The sequence below is a fragment of the Homarus americanus genome, unplaced genomic scaffold, assembly GCF_018991925.1.
Source record: "Homarus americanus isolate GMGI-L3 unplaced genomic scaffold, GMGI_Hamer_2.0 scaffold40047, whole genome shotgun sequence".
In the NCBI taxonomy this organism is placed as follows: domain Eukaryota; kingdom Metazoa; phylum Arthropoda; class Malacostraca; order Decapoda; family Nephropidae; genus Homarus; species Homarus americanus.
In genome coordinates this window covers 328,756-342,575 of record NW_024741731.1, presented here as the reverse complement: position 1 = coordinate 342,575, position 13,820 = coordinate 328,756, and the positions used below count along the sequence as shown (strand labels likewise).

Below are 13,820 nucleotides of genomic sequence, written 5' to 3'. Positions count from 1 at the left end.
CACACACACACATATACAATTTAATGATTCAATGTTCCACTCACTGACACATCCATTGCATTATATCTCCATATGAACAAATATTTATTTCTACATGCCTACCATCTTCACTTGTTCTTAATATTAAATGCAAATATTAAAAAAATAAAACCAATTAATTTGCCTACAATAAGCTTCTTTATATCATCTAGTCAAAATATTGGTTATTCTAATGCTTAAAAAAAAATAACAACTTGCACCTGCTAGTAGATAAAAAAAAATGACTACTAGCCAAGAGCTAAACAAACCTTTGCTTCCAGAGGACCTTCAATATTAAAAGTGAGTCCCATAGACCTGAGAACCCATTTGGGATAGTATGGATATAGCACACAGACCAAGCCATTTTCAGCAAACAAGGAGGCAGCATGGATGGCAATACACTTAACTACCTTCAGTTTCTCCAACAGTTAAATTAGGTACTCATTCATAGCTGGGTGAGCTGGGAATCTTGTAAGCCTGATGGATCATAAGGGGAAGTGAACTGTTAACTTGGCCCTTTTTTGAGGGGGGTAAACAAGGTGGCAGTCTAGCTTGCACTGCACTTAACTGCTTTCACTTCCCCAACAATGAAGTTTGGTTCCAATTCACAGTGGACAAACTGGGAGTCTCACAGTAACAAACTAGCAGCAACCCTTAAGACAGAGGTGTGTGTTGTATCTGTTCAGCAAACTATTAGTGAATGCCCGTGTCAAAAAATAACTCGTCTCTTTGTAAAAGGTTGTACGGTATATAAAGCCAAGGTTTATGAAATACCTATTCTATAATCAATATCCTATATATTTGTTTTACTTTTGGGTAACCTCCATTTCTAAACAGTTGAACAGGGGTCCTCGTTATTTGTATATTAGCTATATGTAAACTCAGTTATATGTATACAGTAGCAGTTTTTACCACCAAAATTTTGTTATTCGTATACCATACAAATACTGTACTGTACATCAAAACCTCAATTTAATTGATTAATACAAACGACCAGAGAGGAACAGAATAAAGTAAATATGTGGCTCATGATGTGCTGTGCCTGGTGGCCTCTACTGACAGACAACATGCCCCACTCATGCTGCCATCTACTGAGGGCGGAGGAAACTATATTTTCATCAGTTGCTACACTCTTTGTTTGATATTTATTTAGTAAACCTTTAAAAACCTATTTAATGAACATACAGTATAAAAAATACTGTACCATATAGCGGAGGGGTAACTTTTATTATTACTGTACAGTATACAGTACATATTTATATACTGGTATGGGTAATGTCTATTCATTATTGTACAGTACATTACTGTATTTATTATGATTAGAATGCATTTTATTTATTTGTGTACAGTATTTATATGATTTTTACATGTTTCTGAGCTTTTTTTACATCTTAACCAACACATATAATTTAACATGTCTGGCTAGGTACCAAAACCCCACTTATTACATTGATTCATATGGGAAAATCACTTCATTATTTGTATAATTGTTATACATATGATCTTTTAGGAAAGAACCCATACAAATAAAGAGGATCCACTGTAATTAGTGATACAACTGTCTGGGAAGAGAACAATATAAATCAACCAAAAGATTAGCTATAATGCCACAAAAAGCTTTAGCTATTGACACTTAGGATTGGCAAACTTTGGGTTAATACTGCGGTGCAAAAGTCTGCAGATACACTTAAGAGATAGATAGGAATAAAAATTAATTCTGGCCACTAAGAAAATATACTGTATCAGGGGTAGTAATGACCTAAGCATAAAGCTGATCACTTCTTCAACTTTAAAGCAACTCCATTTTGTCAACATAACTTTAAAAATAAATCACTCACCAGTAGACATGTCAGTTTACTATCAGTATTACTTTCAAATTGAGTTTATGATTTGGAGACTAAACTTTAATTGATTAAATAAAGGCTATGATGTGTGACAAAAATATCACAGTTGCAGTCTTCCATCAACAAAATCAAAGAGTACACTTCAACCTTAACTAAGTTTGGTAATTCATGGAAAAAGTTTACAATTGTATCTTCAGAGTTCTCTGAATTGCTCTTCTATATTGAGAGAGAATTTAAAAAAAAATAAAGAAAATTACTTAAATACATGCAATGACAAACTTTCACGACTAATAAAAAAATATAGGACATGATAAGATGACTTACTTCATTCTCATCATGGGAATGTTAACGCAGTTGGCTGATGCAACAGCTGCAAAGGGCACTAATCGTCCAATAAGAGAAGGCAATGACTGTAAAATACAAAATCAGACATAAGCGCATAAAATATTCCAACAAAAATACGTTACCAAGCAAAGTATTTCAAATAAATAATGAATTTGTAAGAATAGTTACTTGGGTAGTTTTTTGTATCCATGGTACACAAGACAAACCTATCTTGGATAAGGTCACTGTAAGTTACAATGCACAGGGTGTTCATAAAGTCCTGTTCTGGGTTTAAAATTTAATTACAACAAAACCATAAATGATATTAGTATGCTCAACTAATTAAAAAATTTCTTGATTTACAGCTGGTAATCTGAGTGCCCATTTCTTAATGACAGAGGCTTGAAAGGGGATGACACCTAAACAGGAGAGAGCTCAATGTGTCGATTAGTTTCCAGTTGCAACCATTCATTATTTTTCAATACTGGAGTTTGATTGTGCTTAACTTGCCTTGACAAGAATGTCCCTTGCAGATGGATTGAATGTGATGGGCCAGTCTCCTGGCCCCCACGGTCTCCTGATATTACGCCCTTAGACACTGAGACACTTCATACAAGAACAACCGATGGCATCAGAGGATGAAGGATATGATGGCCATCCCATGGACTGAGGTGGAGTGTCAGTTGGTGCACAGAACATATAAAATTCAATTTGTTAAGCAACAAAATGTATTAGTACTCTATCTCTTGGTTTTATTGTGATAAAATTTTCAAACCGGAGCAGAACTTTACGGACACCCTAAGTTCATCACAAACCCCCACCGTTACAAAACAGGATATATGCACATTAAACATTGGAGTATACTGTAGTTACAAAAACATAATCAATTAATCAATGATGATAATTATTTTCACACATAGATGGACAGCTAACACTAATCAACAGTATTAGTAACATCAAAGAACAATTATATAGAAAGAATAGTACAGTATATCACTCCATTCATTCACATTAACATTTGGATTAATACAATGAAATGTGTTGTTATACCTTGACTAAACTGTTAAGACCCAGAGCAGTGACCAGAGCTCCACTAGTTGCCATTACATAAGATGTACCAAGCTGCCTGGAAAATAAAATCTTCAATAACAATACTGTAGCAAGTGTTAGTCTAATTCACACACATAGAATATTAATTTTAACATACAAATAAAAATGTACAATCAATGGTAAATCTTCATTATAAAAGTCCTCACAATAATTGTATGTACTGCACTAACATTATACAACTCTTTCATTGCACTATTCTCCATCACACCTTCTGACACCTCAATACAAAAATCTATTTTGTGAAATATTAATACCTGTACAAGCAACTTTAACATTTCAACATTATCATCAAACTATGCACTGTACTTACTGTACTTCAAAAACTGTACAAATAAATGCATATGTATTCTTAGGTAATCTCTGACCATACATCTTAAATAACTAGGCATTTAAAGCACATTTTTCAACTCTTCCCCATACAGTGTTACCAAATCACCTGCCTCAAATCATACAGGTTGGCTCGCGATGAACTTCTGCTGTTGACTGTAAATAGCATTTAAAAAAGGAAAGGGTCACTGGCCACTTACACATGTCTTTTTATATGCACTCATGAGTACTGTACTACATACAGTATTGAACTGACCATCATACTACAGAAGCAAAGGAAATGGAAGAATAATACAGTACCCTGTAATACCATCCACTTACTGAACGCTTATGGGTGAGTCTCCAGAGCGGTTTGTGTAGTTAACAACGGCATTGAATGACTGATTGATCCACTGCCAGAACACAACTGCTGGAGTTGTCCTGTAATTATACAAGTTTCTTACTAACATCATATAACATTACAGGTGGCAGTTGCATCTTATATAAAATACAAATGGAACCTCATTATATATTACCTTAAAGTTAATCCCTTTGTAAGTGAATAAAAACAATACTGTGCTGTAAAAAATTAAAAGGAACATGTTATTTCCAGCTTTAGAAGTGTAACTCAAGAGAAAGAGCAAATGACTAGATGAAATACTAATTAGCACTGATAGTTGATATACTGTACTATATAGAAAACTTTGATTAACCGCCCACATATGGGGGGAAGGGGCCGATGGATATTCCAAAAGGTTGGTTAATAGTAAATAAAGTCTACGGAAATAAAACAAACCTTTTTAAAGTACCTATCCCTAACCTACCTCATTTAAGTCCCTCTATTCAGTTTTGTTCATTTGCCATTCATATTTCAATAGCATTTGCTTTAAAACATTAACCACTTTATTAAATAAATATGAACCAGCACAGAAACAATGAATAAAAAATGGAAAAGTCAAAGAACATATGGCATCACAAAAATTGTGACCAAGCCCTGATCTGACTTCTGCCTCATTTACACACAATTGCAGGGTCTCAATTGTTTCTCTTACTATTGACAACACAACATACATATATTGTTTCTCACTTTAGATTTTTTTTTGCATTTCTTTATGGTTCTTTATTATTATTATTATTATTATTATAATTATTATTATTATTACATTTTCGCCCCCCCCCAGGCCCCAATGTGGGTTAGTGATCTGTGCCCAGGTGGGCTAATCCCCGTAGAAAAAAAATAAATAAAAATATTTTAGGTGTCAGGGATCGGCGGTTAATCCGAAAGTCGGTTAATCAAGGTTTTACTGTACAGTGAAATCCCAGTTAGCAAGAAGACAGTAATTGGAGCAGAACTGTTCCTGGATTCAGAGAATTCTGGGTAAGTAGATAAATTTTCTCATCCCCAGTAGGCTGCTGCTTGGAATGGTTAAACAAAGTTCATTTAGGAATAACAATTATTTCCTTGGACATGTAAAAAAAAAAAAAAAACACTAGACGTTAATTGTCTCACTTGTAGAAAGTCAACATGCAGCCAGTGATGGTCATGTTCATAGGCACTTGTGCAGACATGCGTCCAATCAGCATCATCTTCTCCCCAGTGTCCGGGTGAAAAGCAGAATCATAAATGCTTTTTGCTTTCCAAATTTCATCTTCTGATAAACCCAGTTCTTCACCTTTCCTGAAAAAAGAAATTTTATTTATTAATTATACATTTCAGTATACAGTACTTACTGTAATAGATGAAGTCTTTACAATCAATGAGAAAAGAACAATGAAAATGCACATGGTATTTAACTGAAGGGCAAAGGCAGTACAGTACTGTATACTGTATATGTAAGATTGAGACGAGTCCGTACTAATCACTAAATGGAAATGATTTGGAATATGACCTACACCTCAATGAAGCTTTACCCATAATTCCATCCACTATCTCTTAAAGTGAAGATTTTAATGCAGTAATTTCATGTGTATCCAAAGTCTCCCTCTTTCTTCCACTCTTAATACACTTTAAATCTGATCCATAATATTCTGGGACTAACCCCCTAATGAACTCCACATTCCATTTTTCATCAGTATTGCCACACACTGTAAATACGACTGGCATTAATTTTTGAAATGTAAAGATGTAAAGGGTGAGCAATATGCAGGCATGTAAGTATGTTCAGGATTATACCACAATATCGCTTTAACAGGGAAAAGAGGCTGGAGGCTTGTTTATTCCCCACTTTGTACCTGACGAGTTTATCCTTCATTGCATAGTGTTGATATGAGAGGAAACCTGTCATGTTTGGTAGGGTCACACATAATACCCTTTTTACATCCAACCTGGGAACTAAACCCATGACACGATGATGAGAGGCAATTAATTCAACTACAGCTGTGCCACCAGCACCCCAAAATACTTATGATTTTGAGTGTCAATTTTTATTGCTATAACAGTGAAAAACTAAAAACAGCCACTATTGTTACATTAAACCCAAGTTCAAATAACATATTTACAGTACAGTATTATAAAAAGGTATTCTTCTAGCTCTCAGTGTAGAAGTGATCAACCAATTAGCAGATATCTTAAAGGTACATGTCTACTGATCAGGTGCACAGAACAGAGACTTGATACACAATGAAATGCTTCAACACGCCACATATTCACCTGTATCGACTCACAACATCTTTGGCATTTTCTAGCTGACCTGAAGTACACAACAGGTTAAGAGGATTGGTAATGGTTAAGAAGTGTTTGGCACGACCCTCATAGGTGCTCTGGTCCCACCGAGGCTCATCAATGTTAATGTGGCTCATCTTCTCTCTGAAATTATATAACAATGAAGAATGACAATAAAATTTTAAAATGCACAGTGAATTAATAAAATCATCATATTGAATTTCAATGAACCAATACATAATATTCATTGCATTTTTTTATATACCAGTACAGTATCTATATCAGCAAACTGAATTCAGTTGACTATCAAACTTTTGACAATCAGCAAATGGTTACACTTTGAGAATGCATCACCACAGGTAATTTGAAGAAATAACAATATAGTACTGTACAGTACATTGTTATTACAGTTATGGATAAATGTGGATAACTACAGTACAGTAGCTACATGAAAACTACAAAATGCACAAACAATTTTCCTTAAATAAAGTACGTACTATACTAAAATTATAAAATGTTTATTTGTTCAGCCTTATTTTTTACTAAATGGTAGAGGTAATTCTGAAAAAATAAGTGTCCTTAAAATTTGGACGAGGGTGTCATGTGTGTCACTTCAGCTATTGATAAATGCTTCTTAGTGACCATACGCTTCCCAGCAGCCTATCCATGCTTGCTTAAAACAGCACTGTACCATTAGAAGATGACTGAACACTTGAATTAGCAACTTGGCAACATTTCTCTATAGAAGTTGAAAGGTTTCTCACCACATAAGAGGGCCATACAGCTGAACAGGATTGTTTTTGTAATACTTTATAATTTTTTTACTTTTTTGGTCCTGAGCACTAATCTATGGCTGTGAGATCTAAGCTCTAACACAATGCTCCTTTGTTTAAATCCGATATGTTAAATTGGTTCCTTTCATAGGAATTTTCGGTACAGTATTACTAGATGAGAGTGGTCCAGCCTTAGACTGACTTGACAAAATTTCTCCACAGAAGAAAAATTGACAAAAAATCAGAAAAGAAACTGCTGCATTGACATCCCAACCTAAAATAATTGTTATTATTTTCTATAAACAAATCCTATTTATAAAAGAAACCAATGAAAAAGAAATAAAGGAACAATGTCATCAGCTCTCACAGCCATAGACTGTCTTCAGGATGGAAGAAATTAAATATGCCTCCCACCCCAAAAAAGAAAAGAAAAAAAATAATCATAAAAACAGAAAAAAGAAAAATCATCAACTTTCTGGTCTTCTCAAGAAGTAGAAAATCATTTGTCTTCCGAAGACAAATGTTCTCTTGTTGCTGGTTCAGGTGCCCAACCGTCCGCCAGTGTTAACCTAAATCAGTTTTGAAGTTTATTTTGATATTGTGGAAAGTGGGGGTATAAGACAATAACATTAATAATAATATATATCCAGTAAAACCATCATACACATTTACAAATAGTTTGGTGTATAGATGATGGAGGTATACAGTTCAGTATGTATAAAGATAAAGCAAGTAACATTACTGTATGTGATGTACATAGGATGGTACTAGAGCGTGTGGTCTACAAGATGGTAAAGTAAGGTTAGACTAAATATATATTGAAGACCAAACGCTATAGTAGCACCGTACATAAACCATGAAAGTACGTACAGTAACATCTCCCTTAGCCAGAATCCCTCAATCTGGAACTGTCCGATAGCCGGAATTGAAATTTTCTCGGAAAATCGTTCCCAAAGCCGTAATTTTCCGGAAAATTCCGGCTTTGGGAACAAGTTTCTGAGTGGCACATTTTCCGGAAAATTCAGAAAAAATTTCCCGATGCCCGGAAAATTCCAGGGATGAGGGATATATTTCCGGGTTCGAGAGATGATGTACTGTACTGGGCAATTTCTGGAACTTCCGAGAACATTTTTCCGTTACCCGGAAAATTCCGGGATGAGAGATTTTTCTTGCTTTGAGTCGTCTCATTACCCGGAAATCTCTCATCCCTGGAAGTGCTCTGCACCAATTGTTCTGGCTAATGGGGATATCACTGTACTTTATACAGTTTCCAATGTAAGTAGACAATGCAGGATAAAATAAAAGTAATAAATAGTAAGGTAATTCCACCGAATATAGTCGACAAAGGTACCGTACTTTAGAAGTAAGCAAAATTCTAAAGTACGTAATTAAGAAATTTTTGGGTTAATATTCCATAAAAATTGACAAACGAGCCTAAATCATATGTCGATGTCGGGTTACAAACCTAAATCATATGCCAGCGATAAGAAAATAATTATCTAACAGGTGAGTATGGTACAATGACAAGATTAGGTTAGGTTTGGTTCTTTTAGTTATGTTTTACTGGTGGGGTCAAGATTGACATAATAGTAATGGTCATAAATCAATACTTATGCATTTCCCCAAACTTTCATTATCACCGCTGTATTCAGTGTTTGTGGAATAACTATTTTTTTTCTTAACTTTTTTGTTAACCTGCACAACCATTCCCAGGTAAAAGTATTATGCCCAAATAAAGACAATCCTCAATGGCAGTTCATCAACCAGAATTAAAAATCAACGTACAGTAATGTTCAATATTTATTTTAAATTTTCTGAAGCGTGATTTTTGATAAGGCAGTGGATATTTTCCCGTGACCGGCTAAGTTCCTACTAACACTATTTTATCGTGAGTGCGCTCTGATTGGCTAATCAAATCAAAACAACAATGCACAAAACCTATTAGAATATTACCTCACCTACCTACCTCACCTAACTTCAGAACCTGTGCATCGTCTTATTCTATTTTCCTATAATCACCCAAACATCTCAAGAAAAAATGAACAGCGGATATTTTGCCATTTTGTTCACTCATGGTAAAATAGCGTCAGTAAGAACTTAGCCAGTCACGGCAAAATATTCACTGCTTAAAGAGAAAGAAACAAACAACTTCCCCTCTGAAGTAAAAATTCAGTTAAAATTATTGTTGCGGTCCTTCATCTATTTGGAAGTTGAAATAATCCATCGAATAAACATAATTTTAACCTAACCTAACCTCAAATTCACAGGATGACAAACGAAATGGTCTAATTTTAGTTTCGGTAAACCCCTTTATTTGATATCCAAACTAAGCTAACATAACCTAATGTAACCTAACCAATTCCCTGGATGACCAAAACTAAAATATTATCAAGAAAACTATACTATAATGTATTTCAAGCAGAACAATGAAGAGGATAAAAGGTCACAACCAAAATGTCAATGATAAAGAAGTGAAGTAAGTTTGAGCACCACCACACACCCTAGCCTGGATGTACTGCTAGCCAACACCTCACTTCAGGCCTGCTGATTGCTAGACATGAGCCATTTGACATGACATTAACTTTAGCTATCACCAACACTGTAGTTCGATATAACACACATGTTCCGGATACTGTACCTGTCAACAAAAATACCTCTACTTCTACAAGCTATATTATCAGACCTGTCAACTACCATGCAGTCATACACGTATATAGGCTCTCCTCCAGTGACACCAGTTGTCAGGGAATGGAGAATGACGCGAAGAATTACGTAATAACAGGTGATGAGTGATGGCAGGTGAAGGTGCTAGGGGCCGCGTGTGTCGTCTGCTGCACCACACTAACTGGTCTCATCCAGATACCCTTCTTCTGCTTCACCCCATTTTTACTGTTATTCTCTTCACCACTGACCGGCTCCTGTATTATATATATAAATGTGTGTGCTTCTACTAGTATACTCACTTATTATGATTAGCGTCGTACCTTCTAAGTACGTCTGAGCCTAAAATATTTAAAAGGACAGAACCAAAGGAAATACAAGACTAGAATATAAGCTAATTTCAGCTATCTATTGTCTGGTGTCCAGCCATCTATTGGCAATATAAACTACTGTACTAAAGTGAGTTGTAGAAAACGAATGATTGTGAGGTAAGACGCTTATTTTATTAATTATTTACTTTTTTCTTTTATCTTCTTCACCACTGATCGGCTCGTTAGCCGCTTGGGCGATCGGTCACGTCCCTGTTACGCACTGTTGGCAAGTACTGGGGATGCACCGGCTCCTGAATGTACCTGAACCTGCTCCAGTGTTGGTCAAGTCTGGTCTTGAAAGAGCTCACACTCGGCGCTGTCACAACGCTCTCTGACATATACATATAATAAACATACAAATACTGTACACATTATATTTTATAATTTCCACCATTTATCACCTTACTAGCCGTTCGGGAGTTGGTTTATCCAGTGTTAATAAAGAAGAAAATCGGAGACCGGGAAACCTGTGATGTTTGGTAGTGAGGGTCACACTGGAAAACACCCTTCTCACGTGAGTCCAGGCATTCCAGGCTTGAACTCTTAACATATTGGTGAGAGATACACACACATTACCGCTGTACCACTATCATATTTGATTAAGTTTTTGTTATATCATTTCACAACATGTCATCTCACTAGCCATTAGGGGGATCTACCTGTTCCTTATGACCAGCAATGTCCTAGTGTTAGTACAGTATATATGATACACATCTACCATTCTCATTTCAGCTCGCTGAAGTCTACTTATGTCATCCTAGTTTACTGCCCGTTTCAATGTTATATAACATCACACTTCTAACACTGTACTACGTGATTGTACTGATCAGCTACCATCACATTACAGCTGCATTCCAAGGAAGCCCGAACTTAGGTTAGTGTTGCACTGTAATGTGTTAGTCTCCCATTACATTGTTAAACTTCGTCACAGAAAACGTAACTGATGGAGGGACTCTTGTAGCATGAAATTACAAGTTTTCACTATCCCCAGTATTTGCAACCTTATGTTGAGAAGGCACACTTTTACCCGAGCGTGGAAGTATTGTAAATAATATAATCGTGTCTGAGAGTAGTTATAGGTACGTTTATAATGAGATTAATTACCATCGCTATCTAAACTGAGGGGTTCTCGAGTAAAAACATTGAAATCTAACCAATATAATGGGTATTTTGAGGTAAATAGTTAAGGCCGAAATAGCCGAAAGGCGAAGTGGCCAGAAATATCCAAACAAGCAAATCAATAGTAATTAATTGTTACTACACAAAAACGCCTGAGTACAATGCTGCATTAAGAAAAAGTATTGGATTTTTTCTGATACAAGGGGGGTCCGCACCCCCAGGACCCATCCTGGTTCAGCCCCTGGTTTGCCATTGTTGTTTACTTGCACTGTCTCGGTTCACAGGAAACTGTATACCCCACAAAGGTCAGCCCACATGCACCGTATACCTCCAATGTTTATATTCATGATGAACTTTCACTTACTTTTACTTTTATCCTCTTCGCCACTAATCGGCTCGTTAGCCGCTTGGGCACTCGGTCACGTCTCTGTTACTCACTGTTGGGAAATACCGTACTGGGCAAGTACTGGCTCCAAAATGCATCTGTATCTGCGCCAGTTTTGGTCAAGTCTGGTCTTGAATGAGCTCACACTCGGTGCCGTCACAACACTCTCTGACAGATTGTTCCAAGAGTTTAAAATTCTCACTCCCAAAAAGTTTACCCTCACAATTTTCTGGACTTGTGGTTTCATCAAACCTTGAACTATGACAGCTAGTGGTTATTGTTGTGATGGTTGTAATGATAGTTGTTGTAGTGATGGTTATAGTGATGATAGTTGTGGTGATGATGGTTGTTGGTGATGACTATAACGATGCTAGTTGTTGTGATAATGGTTATAGTGATGGTAATTGTGTTGATGATGGTCGTTGATGCGGTGATGGTTATTGTAATAATGATGGTTATTGTTGTGATGGTATACCACTCTCCTCATGTCGTACGTGTAGCAAATGTCTATCCTGCTAAATGTCTTTTTTCCCGTCACAATATTTGGCACCTATCTTGTATTTCATGTACACAACACTTACCTTGATCGCATTCCTCACAATCTTCCCGTGTTTACCTAAAATGGTCCCCTTCCCGGAGTGTCCTTTCTCGCGCCTCCGAGATTGTTCCATTCCTGACTTGATGCCCGTAAGAACAAAATTTAGTATGTTTAAGTAAAAGTGCATTTACCTCGTCTCTGTAAGGGATTACTTGATATCAGCCGTCGCTCTTCCGTATTGACTCAAGATTTTCAGACCTTTCTTATCAACACCTTTTTCTTAAGATCTATCACCACACATTCTTCCTATAACTACTGTAATAGCTTCTAAACTTCCATTCTCGAGGGTGTCAGAGCAACTTCTTCTGAAAACTATTTCAAGTTGATCAGTTTATGTTAGGAATAATAGTAAAACTTTAATGTTATGTGTGATATGTTTTAAAAATTAGCGACTTGTCAACATTAGATATATCCCATCTTACTGTAGAATAAATATGATACTGTTGATGCCTCGTATAATCATGAGATACACGGACATAATCCACAATAATTATACTGTATTATAATTAGGTGCAGGGCCGGATTTACCTACTTGTGGGCCCCAGGCCAAACTCATCAGTGGGCCACCAAATTTATAGAAATGTTTGCATGTTTCAATAATCAATATATATATATATATATATATATATATATATATATATATATATATATATATATATATATATATATATATATATATATATATATATATATATATATATATATATATATATATATATATATATATTTTTTTTTTACTGTAATTATTTTGCAATGGCCAAATGTCATCAAATATTACATAATATCATAATATTATAATGTAAGAAATAAGAATTTCAACACAATGTGACACATCATTACTTTTAATCAAATTAGTTCTATATCATGTACGTCTTATATATGGGAATAATGAAAGAAATACAATTAACTTAAAGCATAATCAATTTTGCAAGCACATGAAGTACAGCAAACTGTGTGAATTTCAAAATAAATTCTTCCTACTTTTTTCATGGAAAATTTGTCAATGATACTGTTTGTGTCAAGGGATTGTAGGAGGCCAGATTTAATGCATAATAATGAAAGTGAGTTTAATCTGGTTTGTCCCCTGGTAGACCTCAGGTGATTTTTCATCCTAGATAGAGTAGAGAAAGACGCCTCTCCTTCAGAATTTCTAATGGGGATGGTAAGGAAAATTCTTACCAAGATACTAATGTTTGGAAAGGCAGTTGTCAAAATACCATCTTTGGACCTCAGCAAAGAGGAGATGTTTGTCACTGACCTGTCAGATTCAGAAGACAAAAGTCTTTAAATTGCAAAAACTCATCTAGAACAGATGCTTCCAGGTCACTGCAATAGGTACTGACAACGAATTCCAGTTGGGCTTTGAGATCATCATATTTCATACTGTCATACTCCGAAAATGACAAAAATTGTAAGTCATTTGAATAAGTAATAATGCAGATAACAAATTTTGGTTAACAGATCCTTAATCAGCATGTTCAGGAGTACCTATACTGAGATTTTGAACAAAGTCGATGCTATTACTGTTAAACTATTGTACAGTAGTATACTTGAGAGACAAGGCTGAGAAACTGCAAATGTTGTTAATGATTCACTGTGAAACTTTGTTTGCATTTTCCCAGGATAATCTATTCACCCCGTTAGTTGTT

At 35.5% G+C, this 13,820-nt stretch overlaps 1 protein-coding gene across 11 annotated transcripts in view; it reads right to left on the bottom strand.

Moving 5' to 3' along the window:
- Nucleotides 1–10,246, bottom strand: part of LOC121876026 (sideroflexin-1-like) — a 30,281-nt gene extending 20,035 nt beyond the window's left edge. For 4 of the 11 annotated variants that reach the window (XM_042380879.1, XM_042380880.1, XM_042380878.1 and 1 more), the window contains exons 1-6: nucleotides 9,810–9,937; nucleotides 6,253–6,408; nucleotides 5,113–5,280; nucleotides 3,945–4,043; nucleotides 3,237–3,312; nucleotides 2,187–2,272 (exon numbers count right to left, since the gene is read on the bottom strand). In XM_042380879.1, the coding sequence (XP_042236813.1) occupies nucleotides 2,187–2,272; nucleotides 3,237–3,312; nucleotides 3,945–4,043; nucleotides 5,113–5,280; nucleotides 6,253–6,408; nucleotides 9,810–9,892 (668 nt within the window). In that variant the 5' untranslated portion in view covers nucleotides 9,893–9,937. Of the gene's footprint in view, nucleotides 1–2,186; nucleotides 2,273–3,236; nucleotides 3,313–3,944; nucleotides 4,044–5,112; nucleotides 5,281–6,252; nucleotides 6,409–9,675; nucleotides 9,938–10,000; nucleotides 10,138–10,215 lie in introns of those variants that run through there. The other 7 variants (XM_042380888.1, XM_042380883.1, XM_042380887.1 and 4 more) reach the window with 6 other exon arrangements.
- Between the last annotated feature and the right edge of the window lie 3,574 nt (nucleotides 10,247–13,820).